The sequence below is a fragment of the Rhyacophila brunnea genome, unplaced genomic scaffold (genome assembly GCF_057557595.1).
Source record: "Rhyacophila brunnea isolate RB1 unplaced genomic scaffold, BYU_Rbru_1.0 scaffold_23, whole genome shotgun sequence".
NCBI lineage: Eukaryota > Metazoa > Arthropoda > Insecta > Trichoptera > Rhyacophilidae > Rhyacophila > Rhyacophila brunnea.
The window spans coordinates 10073816-10088596 of NW_028232893.1; the positions used below are offsets into that span (position 1 = coordinate 10073816).

The window sequence follows — 14781 nt, forward strand, 5'->3', positions numbered from 1 at the left end:
GCTAGTATTACAAGTTTGATACAGTCGACAGTTTCATATACCTTGGATCTCTTGTAGTTACACACATAATGGTATTACAGAAGAAATCTCGTCGAACTAAAAGCACTCTTTACAAGACACTTGTAAAGCCAGTGCTCACCTACTCATCGGAAACCTGGACATTAACTCTGCGAAATGAACGAGCCCTGAACATCTTTGAAAGAAAAATTCTCCGCCGTATATATGGACCGATTAGGGACGGCACCAATTGGAGGAGAAGATATAATGCTGAGCTCTACGGGCTGTACGAAGATTGCAGTGCAGTTTAATCAATGAGGATTGGGAGACTGCGATGGCTAGGTCATGTGCACCGTATGAATGACAATGAACCGGCAAAGAGAGTGATGTCCAGCTATCCAATAGGGCGTAGAAGAAGAGGCAGGCCAAAGATTCGCTGGTCGGATGGAGCTGCCAGTGACTGTATTCTGGGGGTACCGAATTGGAAAGCGGCCACACTGGATAGGGACAGGTGGAGGGAGCTGTTGGAGGAGGCCAGGACCCACACCGGGTTGTCGCGCCCCTGATGATGATGAAATCTTTGTAGCAGTAAAGATAGGTAGACCAAGCGCTGCTTAGCGGGGGAAATTATGTAAAAAATACATCTTTTGAGAGAATGAGAATTTTAAAGGTCTTCGTTATATCTCTTTACCGATGACAAAAAGATATAAGAAAATATTGTAGTTATTAAAGTGTTGACAATATCCAAATTAATTGGTAGAGTAGCCGTTTATGAAGCTGTGGGTCACGAGTTTGATTCCGTGGCTGGACACAAAAATTAAATGTGTGTTTGACCTAGTACGAGTTCATCAATGAATTGAGCGAATGGCTAACAACCACTCCTCGTAAATATTTTGTTAATATAACCTCCAATTTGCACACGCCCATACGCTCCGCTCAGGAGCGAACACAGTAAATTGCTTCTTTTTTTAGTTCTTTAATTAGTTTGAGTAGCTAGCTTAAATTTACACTTCGCCGTATCACAGTTTACCGTGAGCTGTTGCATCGGAAACAGATAGCCGAATTGCATTGAGATCAAACTCGTCTGAAAATAAAACACTTAAAAGATTTTTATTTTAATATCAAATTACCAATAAAATATCAAATTAATATTCTTCTTTTATATGTAACATGACTGCCTGCAAACAAGTGTTGCATATAAATGATATAGTTACAAACGTACCTACAACTTACTTCACGGTGAAAATACTGGAACAACGCATCATTTCTCTTCTATAAAATAGCTCACGGTGTTTTGTGCTACGGCGAACTGCATACGTACAATTATTGTTTACATTACGTAACCATGACAACGAAATACCAGAAAATTAATTTAGTTCATATAACTATTTGTCAAGTATAATTTAATTATTGTTTAACTTTTATGTTGATTTACGTTGATCATTTACTTTCATTACATCGCTTTATATTACTTTTTACGTTTTCGGTAATCTTCGCCGCGATTGTGCCCAAAAAATAGAAATTGTTCCCATTCGCTCACAACTGCTCATGACTCCAGGGATATGTGACCTTTTTTATTATAATCGCATTACTCTCTGAATGGTGCTAATAGGTACGCTAGTTGCTTCGTTTAACGATTAAGAGCGTACTTCAGTGAAACGGCAAATACTTTTCAACAGTGGGTGCGACGAAATTTCTCACTCGTCGCCAATCGGAGACCAATAGTCGAGGTGTGCGTACGTCGATTTGTTTTGTCATGGCGTCGGATGAAAATATTCTTAAATCGTGTAAAGATGACTAAAAAACTTTACGTATGTACTTAAAAAGGAAAACATGCAATGAATATACCATTATTATCTATTAGTAATATAACAATAAACATAACAGTAATGGACGCATGTTGGATGTTTATGACAAATTATATTTCGTTCGGCACGCGTCATTTGCACAATCCGCGCATCGCCTAGCCACGATCTTTTTAGACCATGCCTCAACTGACGTATAGCCTTAACATAAGTTAATAAAATTATAGCTTACTCATAGTGATGTTGCAGTATCCCTTTCCTTGGATTGGAAGAAGTAAAACTCGTCCATCCATCACATAATTGGCTTCAAATTTCATGATTGGTGTAAAGGAATCTGTCACCAGCCTGTAGTGTTTTAAATCAGCGCTAAAATTAAGACATACATTGGGATCAGTGTTGCCAACTGTCGGTGACAAAAACATGCCTTATGGGGTACGCAAACAAGCTATTTGACTGGAAAAACGCTAGATTTTGAGAAAATAAAATTTCAATTAGTACCTGTTTTTGCTGATCTAAAAATGTGCAAAAATTGAAGAAATGAATATACATGTAAAAATTACACCACATTTTCCCAGAAACTCTTTTCAAAATATATTTAAAAAATCTAACAGCCTACGATAATTGATTAAAAATTAGGTAATACCAGAGAGTGGAATCCCCGATAATCATCAATCCGATGCCACATGCCTAAGCATACATTAAATTATAATATCTGATTCCAATATATCACTATAATGCCAAGAATGCTCTTATTGTTTCATTGTATTGTTTTATTTCTCAAGTACCGACCTACCTTCATTAAATATCTAAATAAATAAACTAAAAATCTAGCTTATTTTCAACACATTTAAAGCTGTCGAAGGCATCAAAAATGCTAATAAAAACCCTATAAGCTAGATGCATTTTTGCAAGCTAGATGCCTATCGAAAAATGCTAGTTAGCAACGCTGTTTAGAATTAGAGTGTTTACTTTGAAATGGAAAGCGACTGTCTTTTAGGTTCGTATTTTCAGTACCACACTTTAAATAGCATCCATATTCCATTCCACAACCGAGAGTTTTAGAGAGTGTGGCAGTATAAATATTATTAATAAAAACCTAAAAATAAGACAACCATAACGATGGTCACAAAAAAATGATCGAGTTGCTCGAATTAACCCGGAAAACCACCCCCCCCGGAAATAAACACATGGTCAATAACCACCCGTTTCAACAACCCCTCGTATAAAAATAAAGACAAAAAAATTAATAAAACTTGGCAAAATAAATGTTTTAAAATGAATTTGACACATTTTTGATGGGTACAGAAAAATATGGATACACATTTAAAATTATACCAACATATAATAATATAGGTACCTACTTATACATTTTAGAGATAGAGAAAAAAATAATTACTTACACTTACTTAAATATTGAAATCTTCAACAGAAAATGCACTTAGTTATTATTATTATTTAAAATTATACTACGTCAGATAAAATATTTATAAAAAATATTCATCAAATTCTGATCTAATATTTTCTCATTTTATTTACATATTAATTTTTAATTTCTTTTATTTTGTTAACTGTCAATTCAGTGTGGAACTCCATTGTATTGTTGTTTAATTTGATAAATCGGAATATTTTTTTGTAGTACTTTTTCCACTTATCATTAAATTTAGTGTGTAATCTAATTTTATAATCAAAGATATCAAATTCAATTGGATGTAACCTGCTAGTCAATAAATTATGAATAAAGAACACATAGACACTCGCTGAATCCCTGATGTTATACCATTTCTTCATTTCCGATTTGATCCAAGCGAGCTGCGCAAGTTTGAGGACTTTCAACGAATCGGAGATCCATATTTCATTTTTAAATTCACGTACTCTGGTTAAAGCACACTTGAGTGCATGGCAACCTCAGTTTGGGTAACTGCTCCTGAGACATTCTCAGTTATAAAAAAGCAATTAGACGAAATAATGTTCGCGCTTACGTAGTAGGTAGGTACAAGTTAATTTTCCTGAATCATCTTATATGAAAAGACATACTATTACATATCCTGAAAAACTATCGCGTTTGATATATTATATGCATTGAATTCTATTACCATTACTTCAAGTGAATGTGAACGCGAATTTTCGCAAATGAATCTAATTATTACCCCAATATTGCACTCGGTGTACCTAGACCATGGTCCCCACATCCTTAAACGGGCCCTCAGGCTAGGATATTTGGCGGGCCCCCTACCTACCGCTAAGATTAAAGGCAGTGTGAAACACTACATTAACGTTTTTCAAATTGTGTTTTAGTTCAAATTAAGGGTACTTATACAGTGAATTATTGACGATTTTTAATACATCTACTTTAATAATGGAGCTATCGAGTATCGACACGTAATAATCAAAAAATATATTGCACAATTATATAAGTAATTGAAAATGTTCATGGCCATGAAGTGTAATAGCGCCGCAGGCGACTTTTTCTACTATTAAAGCTACTTTATGATGTGTGTTTATCTCACTTATCTGGTCAACCCGACACGCTGGGCCCCCCACAACCCGGGCCCCCAGACTAGAGCCCTGTCAGCCCTCCCCAGCCATGACCAACACCGCTCCTGAATTAAGTTGGACACCGAGAATTTTTTGACAGTTCATTAGGGATTGGGTTTCTAAAATTTTGTTTGTTTTTTTCGTTTTTTTCAAAATTTTTGTGTTAGAAATTAAAATCTAAGAAATTTTTCTAAAAAGGGTGCTGGAGAATTATTACAAATCATTTTTTTGCCGTGTTTTTATTTGTCTAAGCCCAAAGGTATAGTTTATTGGCTTTCAATTTCAATGTTTAAAATCATTCTAATAATTTTCATGTTTGGGGGATGCCAGGGCCCCTCGATCCAGGGCATATCGACTTGGACACTAAAGACGTACCTAGTGCGTAACGATTAGGTGGCCAATCGACATAATTAGCATACTATTTAAAAGTGGTAATTAAAAAGCAATTATCTAATCAGCAGTCAATGTGTTAAGTAATTAACATACCTACTTAATATATATTCATCGAAAATAAAATTGATACAATGTTTGTAAGTAGCTACATAAAAAAAAACATTACTTATAAAATATCTGCAAACTAAATAATGTCAAAATTAATTATAAAATTAATTTGGGATATACCTATTCAGATTTAAATAATTAGATCAGTCCTTATTTGGTTTCACTTAACCAGTTTCCAATATTTGTATAAGTAATCAGAAGTATTTACCTACCAAAAATAATCTCGACTGGCATATTTATACCTAGTCACAAATCAAAACTGGCGCAACGTTGCTTTTTTGCGATGGTCCGAGACCACAGAAAAGAAAAAAAAATATTTCTGAGTTCTCTGTCCAGCCAATTCAGCCAGCATTGATGGCAGCTAGCATTGATATTATATTACTAGGTAGGTACCTGCACGACTGACAGATGCTTTCCAAATAAACCCTGCAGTGTGCCTGCCTACATTTATTATTATTACCTACGTTTTGTGAATGCCAGAAAAAATAAATTATCAACACATTCGACGTACTGTTTTGAGTCCGGTCTATTCTATTCAGATGTTAGGTATATTTTCTTATGATGAGAATAAATTATTATTGTCAATGTTTTGGGTATATTTAATTATTTTCAAATCACCAAACCGGCTGTCATCTTCGGATTGTTCTAATAATGTATTGATAATATTTATATTTTTACTTAGGTAACCTAATCATTATTTTCTAAAAATGTGTTGTAAAATAGTCTATGACGCCATTTTTATGGAGATCGTGTGTATGGTCTAATGATTCCATACCTAATTAATTATCTTCATTACTATGAGAATGTCAATAATTCACAGATTGTTATCACATATAAATATCATTACACAATATTATTATATGTATATATTTTTTTAATATTACTATAAAATCCAAATTCTAATACAATCCAATCCATTCCAATTAAACTCACATAAGTAATTATTATAAGGTACTACCAGGTCGATGGTCCACGTATATTTTTATAATAATCTGACAAAATATAAAAAAGTCCGATTGAAATAAAATGCAAAAAATATATATACCATTGTTTAAATAATAACTGTAATTATATCACTTGTTTTTAGATTTTTTATTAATATATAATTACAGTGACATCTAGATAAGATGCCTCGAAGATTCATTCAAATTGGATTGTAATTGGAATTAGATTCTGATATAATTTTGACCTATATGCTTTGTAATTCGGGGAATAGATGGCTCTATAAAAACGAAACTTTTGATGACATCCCCCTTAAGGCGAAGACATTCACGATTGAACCAGATGTGCTGTGCCTTTCCTTCCGCTCTTATCCACCTCACTACACACTACAGTCCACTTAAATTGTAATCAGCAATGAAGTCATTTATTATAAGAATCTTAAATAATCAAAAAAATAATGTTTAATTACTTATAGTTTGTCAGGTTGGAAGCAGTGAGTCCGTATATTTTGATATCCCCGTAATGTTGGCGAATTGTAACTGGTCCGTTTCCGTTCTTAATGTCAATCGCTGTGACAAGTAAGGGCTCCAAGACTGGAACATTTAATTCGGAAATTCCTGGAAACAGAAGAAGACATTGCAGTTTTATTAAAGGGTAAAGCAAAAGTAATAATAAATAATTACAAGATAAAAAGAACTTTTTATATACAACGTTTTCAAATTTTCTGTTGAATTATTATGCTCAATATGCTCGAATAAATAAAAATACTTGATATGAAGTAAATAAAAAAAAAACAAACAAACAAATATAGAATACTGAAATGTAATTTTGACATTTCATTTTGATTTCCATAGTAACGCACGTATATATTGATAATTTTGTTGCTAGGACCACCCCCTTAGCAACCAATAATAGTCTTTTACTTTTTACGGATTTTTCTGAAATAACTTTCCATACAAAACAGAATTAACTGAAAATGAATTCAATTCTGCTTAAAGATGGCTAAAAGTATTAAAAGAATGCATTGGTATCGTGTTCTGATATATTCTAAAAGTTTCAAATGTCTAGCTAGTCGGGAAGTTAGTTAAAAATCGATTGCAATATTTGTACTGGACGAACAACCACCGGACAAACAAGAATACGAGCTAATAAAAACGTTGTAATTACATGCTTCGATACTTAGCATATGATAATTCTCGTTTCAATCATCATTACAATATCTACAGTAGCGAAGGGTGGAGGTAGGCTATTAGGATCCGACATAAATAGTACACACTAAACTTTGTCATTGAACTTAAGACAACAATGTGTAGTTAGTGTTTGTTATTTAAGACTTTAAAGCTTTAAACCTACTACTTAATATCGTCACTGTTCTGGCAGAAGACACTAATTCGAAAAAATGACATATTGAGTTAGGTATACCAAAATGTTCCTTATTTCAAACTTTACCGTCTGGAAACCTTCTTAATAAATAAACAGTCTTTATTTTAAAGTCATACTTTTTACGATTACTTAATTAACTCACATGATAGACCATTGCAAACATTTTAACAACTTCATAGTCAAATTATTCAAAACTAGTATTCGCCAGTTAGTGTGTTCTGCCAGAACAGAGACGATATTAAAGTGTGTCATTCGTTTAAAGCTGGGTAGAATATTATACGTTTTATAACTTTGCACTTTTTACTACACTGATATGCCTCTTTGCCTGATTACCTCGCATAAAATTAGATCAAATGATCATCATCATCAGGCGCGCGACAACCCGGTGTGGGTCTTGGCCTCCTCCAACAGCTCTCTCCATCTGTCCCTATCCAGTGTGGCAGATCAAAATGATATTCATTCGTATTCATATAATTAATAATAAATAAATAAATAGATAATACATATAAAAAATTCATTCATTCTAGAGCCGGACCGCAAAGTTATGAAGCATTATACTCAATATATTGCAGCATATTGCTACACAGATGTCATGACTCGCTACCAGTGGCGAAGGGTCACTTTTGGAAAGAGGTAGGCTGTGAAGATCTGATAAAAAGAACACACTTGTCAGGTGCTTTCGAGAAATAAGAGGATAATACGATATTACTACTAATGAATAGGTACACACTAATGACAACGACACACTAATTTAATGAAACTTTAAATTAAGTACGTATTTTTTCAAAACATTTATACACATCAAAAATCATTAGATAAAAGTTCTTTTTATTTTATAAAACAGTCTATATTTATTAATATTCGATTAAACACAACAGAAATTATTTTTTAAATTATCTTATTATTAATTATTTAGTTTTAGGCTCTGCGATCGGAGCTTACCTTAGTTCATACAATTCGATAGACTGGGCGTGGCTACGTGACCGAAAGTGCATATGAAAAAAATTGACAATTATTTGAAATATAATCCGACCTTTATTTACGTCAAGACAGATGGCGCGCTATGGTATATTTTTTGAAACCTTTGCAAATTGTCTGTGTAATACATCCCTTTACATACGACATCTCTCGTTGGCAACATTTATTTTATGGAATATATAATTAAGTGATTATATAAATAAGTCAATAGGCAATTAAAAACTATTTTTCTTAAAAAGGTAGGCTTCAAATAATCGCTTAGTATGGAGTCTTCGCCATTGCTCGCTACTGTAAAGCAGTACCGTCCGAATGCGTTGAATGGGAGGCTTTTGGCTTTAACCGACTACATTCGTCGCTAATATTCCGTATCAAGATGAATGTTACTCAAGCCTTTTCCATTCAGTTACTGAGCTATATTTCCAACGAGCTGTTATGTCCCTCAAGAAGGAAGGCAAAGGAAACAGGTAGCGTGGGTTGACAGGAACTGATGTGATTTGATGATGTTATCCTTCCTTCGTATCCTTACCAAAGACTGGACTTATGTGCAATTCCTGAGTAGTATTCACAGCTTTAACGTTTAAAGACCGTAGTCTTGAAGGTAATTGTCAGGTGATTTACCTTAAAGGATGTATTTAGACTAGATGGCGAAAAGATGATTGGAAAACCATAAGCTTTCGTGAAAGTTAAAATATTAAAGTTTATTCAACGGAAATGCGAGTAAATATACAGCGGACAAGATGTACCTACGCATTACGATGTTAAAATAATAGACCGAGGTGCGTGTCCCTTTTATACATTGTCGGTGATATCATTTTCATTAGTTTATCCATGTCTAGTGTGTGTCTATTATATTTCCATGACCGCCTGACGCCCCACACTAGTGTTTATCAAGTTAGTTAGAGTAATTCTGTATGTATTGCATCCAATGACATTAATATGGACGAATCATCTGGAAAAGAAAATGACACTCACTTTATTGTCGGGTCTGCCGAATGGCATACTCTGTTCTAACGCCATTACAATAAAGGTGATATTGCTATAAATTCCTGATGCTTTTTGTTGGGTCTGCCGAATGGTTCGGTTCGAACGGGTTCGCTCAAATGAACATTGACATTAGAAACACTGCTCTAACCCATTACAATAAAGGTCATATTGCTATAAATTTCCGATGCGTGATATCGCATAATGGAAATTGCGTGACGTCTACCTATACATGCGAATGCGCGAATTTACTTGCTAGCTACTGTATTGAGTGCGTCGTCCATTAATAATGTCATTGATTGCATCATATTACATGGCTTTGTTTATTTACCCTTATTAACTTGCAAGGTTTGGTAGGTATAACATACTCTGAAACTTGGGAGGTTGTATAATAGTGCCATGCCATCTCTTGTGTCGTGCACCCCCGTGTGTTTAAATCTGGCGACACTCTCGATGTTTTGACCGTCGCTAGTAAGGAAGAATTTTCATCAAATCGATGGCCCCCTTTATTGAGATAATAAATAAAACAACGTTCATGCTTAGAAACATAAAACACGTGTTTCAATGTCAAAAAAAATCACTTCAGGGTCAACAACCACCATAAAAATATAATCAAAATACATTCACAAGAGTTTTGCATACAAATTAATAATTTGTATAAAAAAAAATTTATTCGTTGGAGAATAATAAGTCATTTAAAATATATTATTATCTAGTATAAAATTGCCGGTTTGAATTTATTGTTAAAATAAAGCGAAAACCGGTTCTGATTTAAATTCTTGCATAATAAACAACATTATTAAATATTATTTTGACGGCCAGAGATTCTCACTTACGCTTTCTTCTCGAGACCTCAATAAATATTATTTCACTTTATATGAATCCACTTTTACTTATTTCGTTCGTATTAATAAAAAAAATTGCAGTTTATTTATTTGTTTCCAGAAACAAATGCATAAAACTTTACAACCCCTCACTGTAATGCCGCGTTCTCACGTGGCGATTTTTGTCATTCAACTGTATGTTGAATGTTGAACAATAAGTATTTAAAGGAATGTTCCCACGTATCGATGTAATTCGAGCAGATAGTCGAAATCAAGATGGCGTCAAGACGTGCAACCACAGAATATATCAATAAATATAATTGTATAAGCAGGGTTTTAAATGTGTGAGCGTCCTACAAAAATGAAACACAAATTTGAGTCGTATAGTATCAAAAGTAGAACTGTCGCAAATATATCGAAAAGTAACTAAGTATAAATTATTCTTCTGACCATAATGTACGACTAGCAATATAATATTCGAATCAAAATCATATCTGTGTGGTATAAAATTGTGATGTAAAATAGGGCTTGGTATCAGAATTAGAACTGTTGAATTTGAATTGAATTTCTAATTTCTAAATGTAGAAACATATTTCATGCTATTATCACACTAAAAACTCCAACCAAACGTTTTTCATCATTTTCTCGAAATAATTAATAACGCACAGATCTACTTTTGATACTATACGACTCAATTGTAGAGTGCAATAGTGTATGTTGCAATCTTCAAATACACCAAAATTGAATGAGCATCAGTGCATAAACCAAGAGCAGTTGTCAGAACTGAGGACAAGCGTATTATTGACACGTGTTTAAGTTTATCCCATTGTCTTCCATACTCGGGATTGGTTGCCTGTTACTCCATAACCGTTAGGTATTTCCGTTGCCATTAATTCTGTGTTTCCTGGGTGAAACAAACAAGTTTGACGTACCGATGCGGGTTGTTATCACCTTGGTTACTCTGGGCAACTTTTTAGGCAACCAGTTCTCTTTAATTCATTGTAGAATCAACAAAAGTTAATAAAAAACTCAACTTCGTTGAATTCAACTTACAAGTTGATCAACTTTATTGAAATGTGGTTCCCACTAAACGTATCAATTGACTTTAAACTGTTATTCAACATACAGTTGAAAGATAAATTACCAGTGGCATTTTCTAGCTTTTTTTTGGGGATGCTGTTGAATTTGACAATCCATTATGGATCTTCTCGCGTCACGAAGAAGTTTAATAACAGATTTTGTACGAGAAATTGTTGTTAGTCTATTAGTCCCATGCGGACACATTGCCACTCGGCCGCCGTAGGCGCTAGTTAGGGTCTTGTAACTAATTGAAATGAAACTATAGTATTTTGGTAATGCGGAGTGGTAGCTCTGGGATTTTCTAATAATCTAACCGTATTGACTCTTAAGACGAAAAATATAATTCAATTTCAATTTAATTTATTTTCAATTTTTTTTTTTAACATATTGTGGACATTACAAATTATAAGTTTAAGACGTTCACAACATGACATTTAGAAACAAAGATATATAAATATAACAGTATTACATAAAAAAGAGATATATCAGTAGATGAATTAGATAGGTACACGGAAGTACACCGGATGAGTTAAGCAGACCCTATTTTAAGAATTTATAAAACAACATCCACCTAAACTCATTCTCACGTAGGTGGAATATATCAACACCCGAAGCAATTTCGTTGAACATAGTTATCACTCTCCCAATTGGCATTACCAGTGGCAGGTTGGTTCTGCACCTTGGGAGAATAAACAACTGATGGTCTCTATTTCTAAGATAGTTATCAGGGACACACAGGTTAACACTGCCCAGAATGGCAGAGTTCTCATTTATACCTTGTATAAGTCGAACAAAATACGTAGCCAAATAAAGATTTCTTCTAAATTGCAGACTGCAGTATGTAAGCATGCCTAAGAGAAAGTCAGTTGGATAAAGCCACGGATAGTATCCATACAACCTCAAGTAAAGGAGTCTCAAGAATTTCTTCTTTACCCTCTCCACCATAAGGCCATACTTCAACTGGTGCGGTGCCCAAGCAATAGACCTACTCTCAAGTCTGCTTCGAACTAAAGAATTAAATAAAAGTTTTAATACCGTAACATCTGAAAAGACCCGGGAAGTACGCATGACGAAGCCCAACATTTTATGCGCTTTGTTACAAATGGTAACTATATGGCTAATAAATGTCAGTTTACTCTCAAACGTAATGCCAAGATCCCTTACAGATGATATTCGTGACAGAACTCTGCCATGCATCGAGTATTGGTCGAGTATACAATTTCATAGTATCGTATCTATAATTATTTATGGGGGTATATAGGTATATTATGAACCGCCCGCCACTGGTCTAACTATAATTAAGCAGTATTGAGTTAAGCGAGATTAACACGATGAATAATATGCATAATATGACATAATATTATCGTAATGGCCATTTCTAATACTTATAATAAAATTGAATCGGTTCAAATTTACGATCTTCCTAAGTTCCAAAATCACGGCCAAACTTACAAATTTCTATAATAATTATTTATGCCTGATTTTATTGGCATTCTGTTAAGACGTGTATTTTATTATTTTCGAATACTAATTCGAGCGTAAACTTGACAATTTGAAATTGGAAACCCATAAAATACCAAGATGTCGACATAAAAATTCTTTAGTCGCGTTTTTACGAAATTAAAATTTTAGTGCGAATGTGTGCAAAGAATTATCTTCTTTTTTGTCACATGTAAGCAAAATAAATAGATAAGTATTTTATTTTGTAGAAATAGCTTAAATTGAGAAAATCATTTTTAGCTCTAAGTAAAATTACTTCAAAACATTGAATATAATACATTATCAAAAACTTAGTTATATTTAAAAGAAATAAAAATAATTACAAGATAAAAAGAACTTTTTATTTACAACGTTTTTAAATTTTCTATTAAATTATTATGCTCAATATGCTCAAACTTGTACTTGATATGAAGTAAATAAAAAACAAACAAACAAACAAATATAGAAATACTGACATTTGATTTTGATTTCCATAATAACGCACGTATATAATATTAATAATTTAGTTGCTAGGACCCCTTCGCAATCAATGTAGTAGTAGAGTAGTAAATATTACTTTTAACGAATTTTTTCCGAAACATACAAAACCGAATTAACTGAAAATGAATTCAAGTCTGCTTAAAGGTGGCCAAAAGTATTAAAAGAAATAAAAGAATACATTGACATCGTGTTCTGATATATTCTAAAAGTTTCAAATGTCTAGCTAGTCGGGAAGTTAGTTTTAAATCGATTGCAAGATTTGTACTGGACAAACAACCACCGGACAAACAAGAATACGAGCAAATAAAAACGTAAAAAGATACACTAAATAACTTCTAAGCAAGGGAATTTTGAAAACTGTGATTTATTTCAAAACCGATTATCTCAGATGCAACCAAACTGACATAATCACTTTTACCCAAAACCACAGACTTAATTGTAGGTATGTGCAGTGACGGCTCGTGGATAAGAATCTGGGAGTGCTGCGGTTGATTAAAAATAAAAATCAATGTTTATTTGGATTATATTTTATTATTAACATCAAAATATTATATATAAATATTCTACACTGTTTAAAGACCCTGTCTTATTAAAAATATTTTACAAAAAAGCCTCGTAGAAACACATACGATAATTTTATTGAATAGATAAAAATATTGAAAAACATATTTTCTTATTAGGTACTCATTTTGTTTTTATCATAAGATGTTTGTTATAAAAAATAGTTCCACAAAACTCCGCGATGTTTTTGTATTTAATAACATACCAGTATCATAATTATTATTTAAATACAATGTCTATCTAAATTATTGATCAGTGATTTATAATATACCGTCTGTAGGCCGAGTATTATTGCTAATCGTGTCTGCGGAATTAAAATTGTTAATTTTGTTTACATATCAGTATTAATTAATATCACTTTTTTGGTTGTTTGTCTCGACTGAAAAAAATACATTTGTCTTATAGATTAACCCACTCGACCTTTCAGATCCACGTGTTACATAATGTTGCTGCCAAAAGTTGGCAAGTCAATAATTTGGATACCTATTTAGAGTTAACAATAGATTATGTGTCTATATATCAATATGTATGATTTTATGTATGCAATTACTCCATAACACGATTTCATCACTTACCAACTTTTGACAGTAACACATAATATCGTCACTGTTCTGGCAGAATACACTAATTCGAAAAAATGATATATTGAGTTAGTTATACCAAAATGTTCCTTATTTCAAACTTTACCTTCTGGAAACCTTCTTAATAAATAAACAGTCTTTATTTTAAAGTCATCCTTTTTACGATTACTTAATAAACTCACATGATGGACCATTTCAAACATTTTAACAACTTCAAAGTCAAATTACTCAAAACTAGTATTCTCCAGTTAGTGTGTTCTGCCAGAACAGAGACGATATTATAATATTACGAGTACAATAAACGTGTTACAATTTACAACAGTAATTTACCAGATTAATTAATGGTATAGGGTATGTATAAGCAATTAATCGTAGATTTATGTCATATTCGCAGTGATGTCCCTAGACAAAATGCCGCCCCTAGGCAGTGAGTGCCAAAATGCCGCCACATTTTTTATACACAGTACTTTATATCATCTTTTCATGACTCCAATATCTAAGAAATGTATTATATTGATAAATTACTAATAATATATGAATACGTGTATTAAATAAGGCTCTAAGTACCAAAAAGTAGTATTGCTTGTAGTTACAAAATACCGAGTCATTGCAGTAAAATTTCATGAAGCAGAC

The 14781-nt window shown here is 33.0% G+C and overlaps 1 protein-coding gene across 1 annotated transcript in view; it reads right to left on the reverse strand.

The window, feature by feature from the left end:
- The window catches only part of LOC147069466 (protein takeout-like), a 64116-nt gene that overhangs the window by 2681 nt on the left and 46654 nt on the right, over positions 1-14781 (reverse strand). The window contains exons 3-4 of the mRNA XM_085950199.1: positions 6250-6397; positions 2035-2168 (exon numbers count right to left, since the gene is read on the reverse strand). Of these exons, the coding sequence (XP_085806325.1) occupies positions 2035-2168; positions 6250-6397 (282 nt within the window). The remainder of the gene's footprint in view (positions 1-2034; positions 2169-6249; positions 6398-14781) is intronic.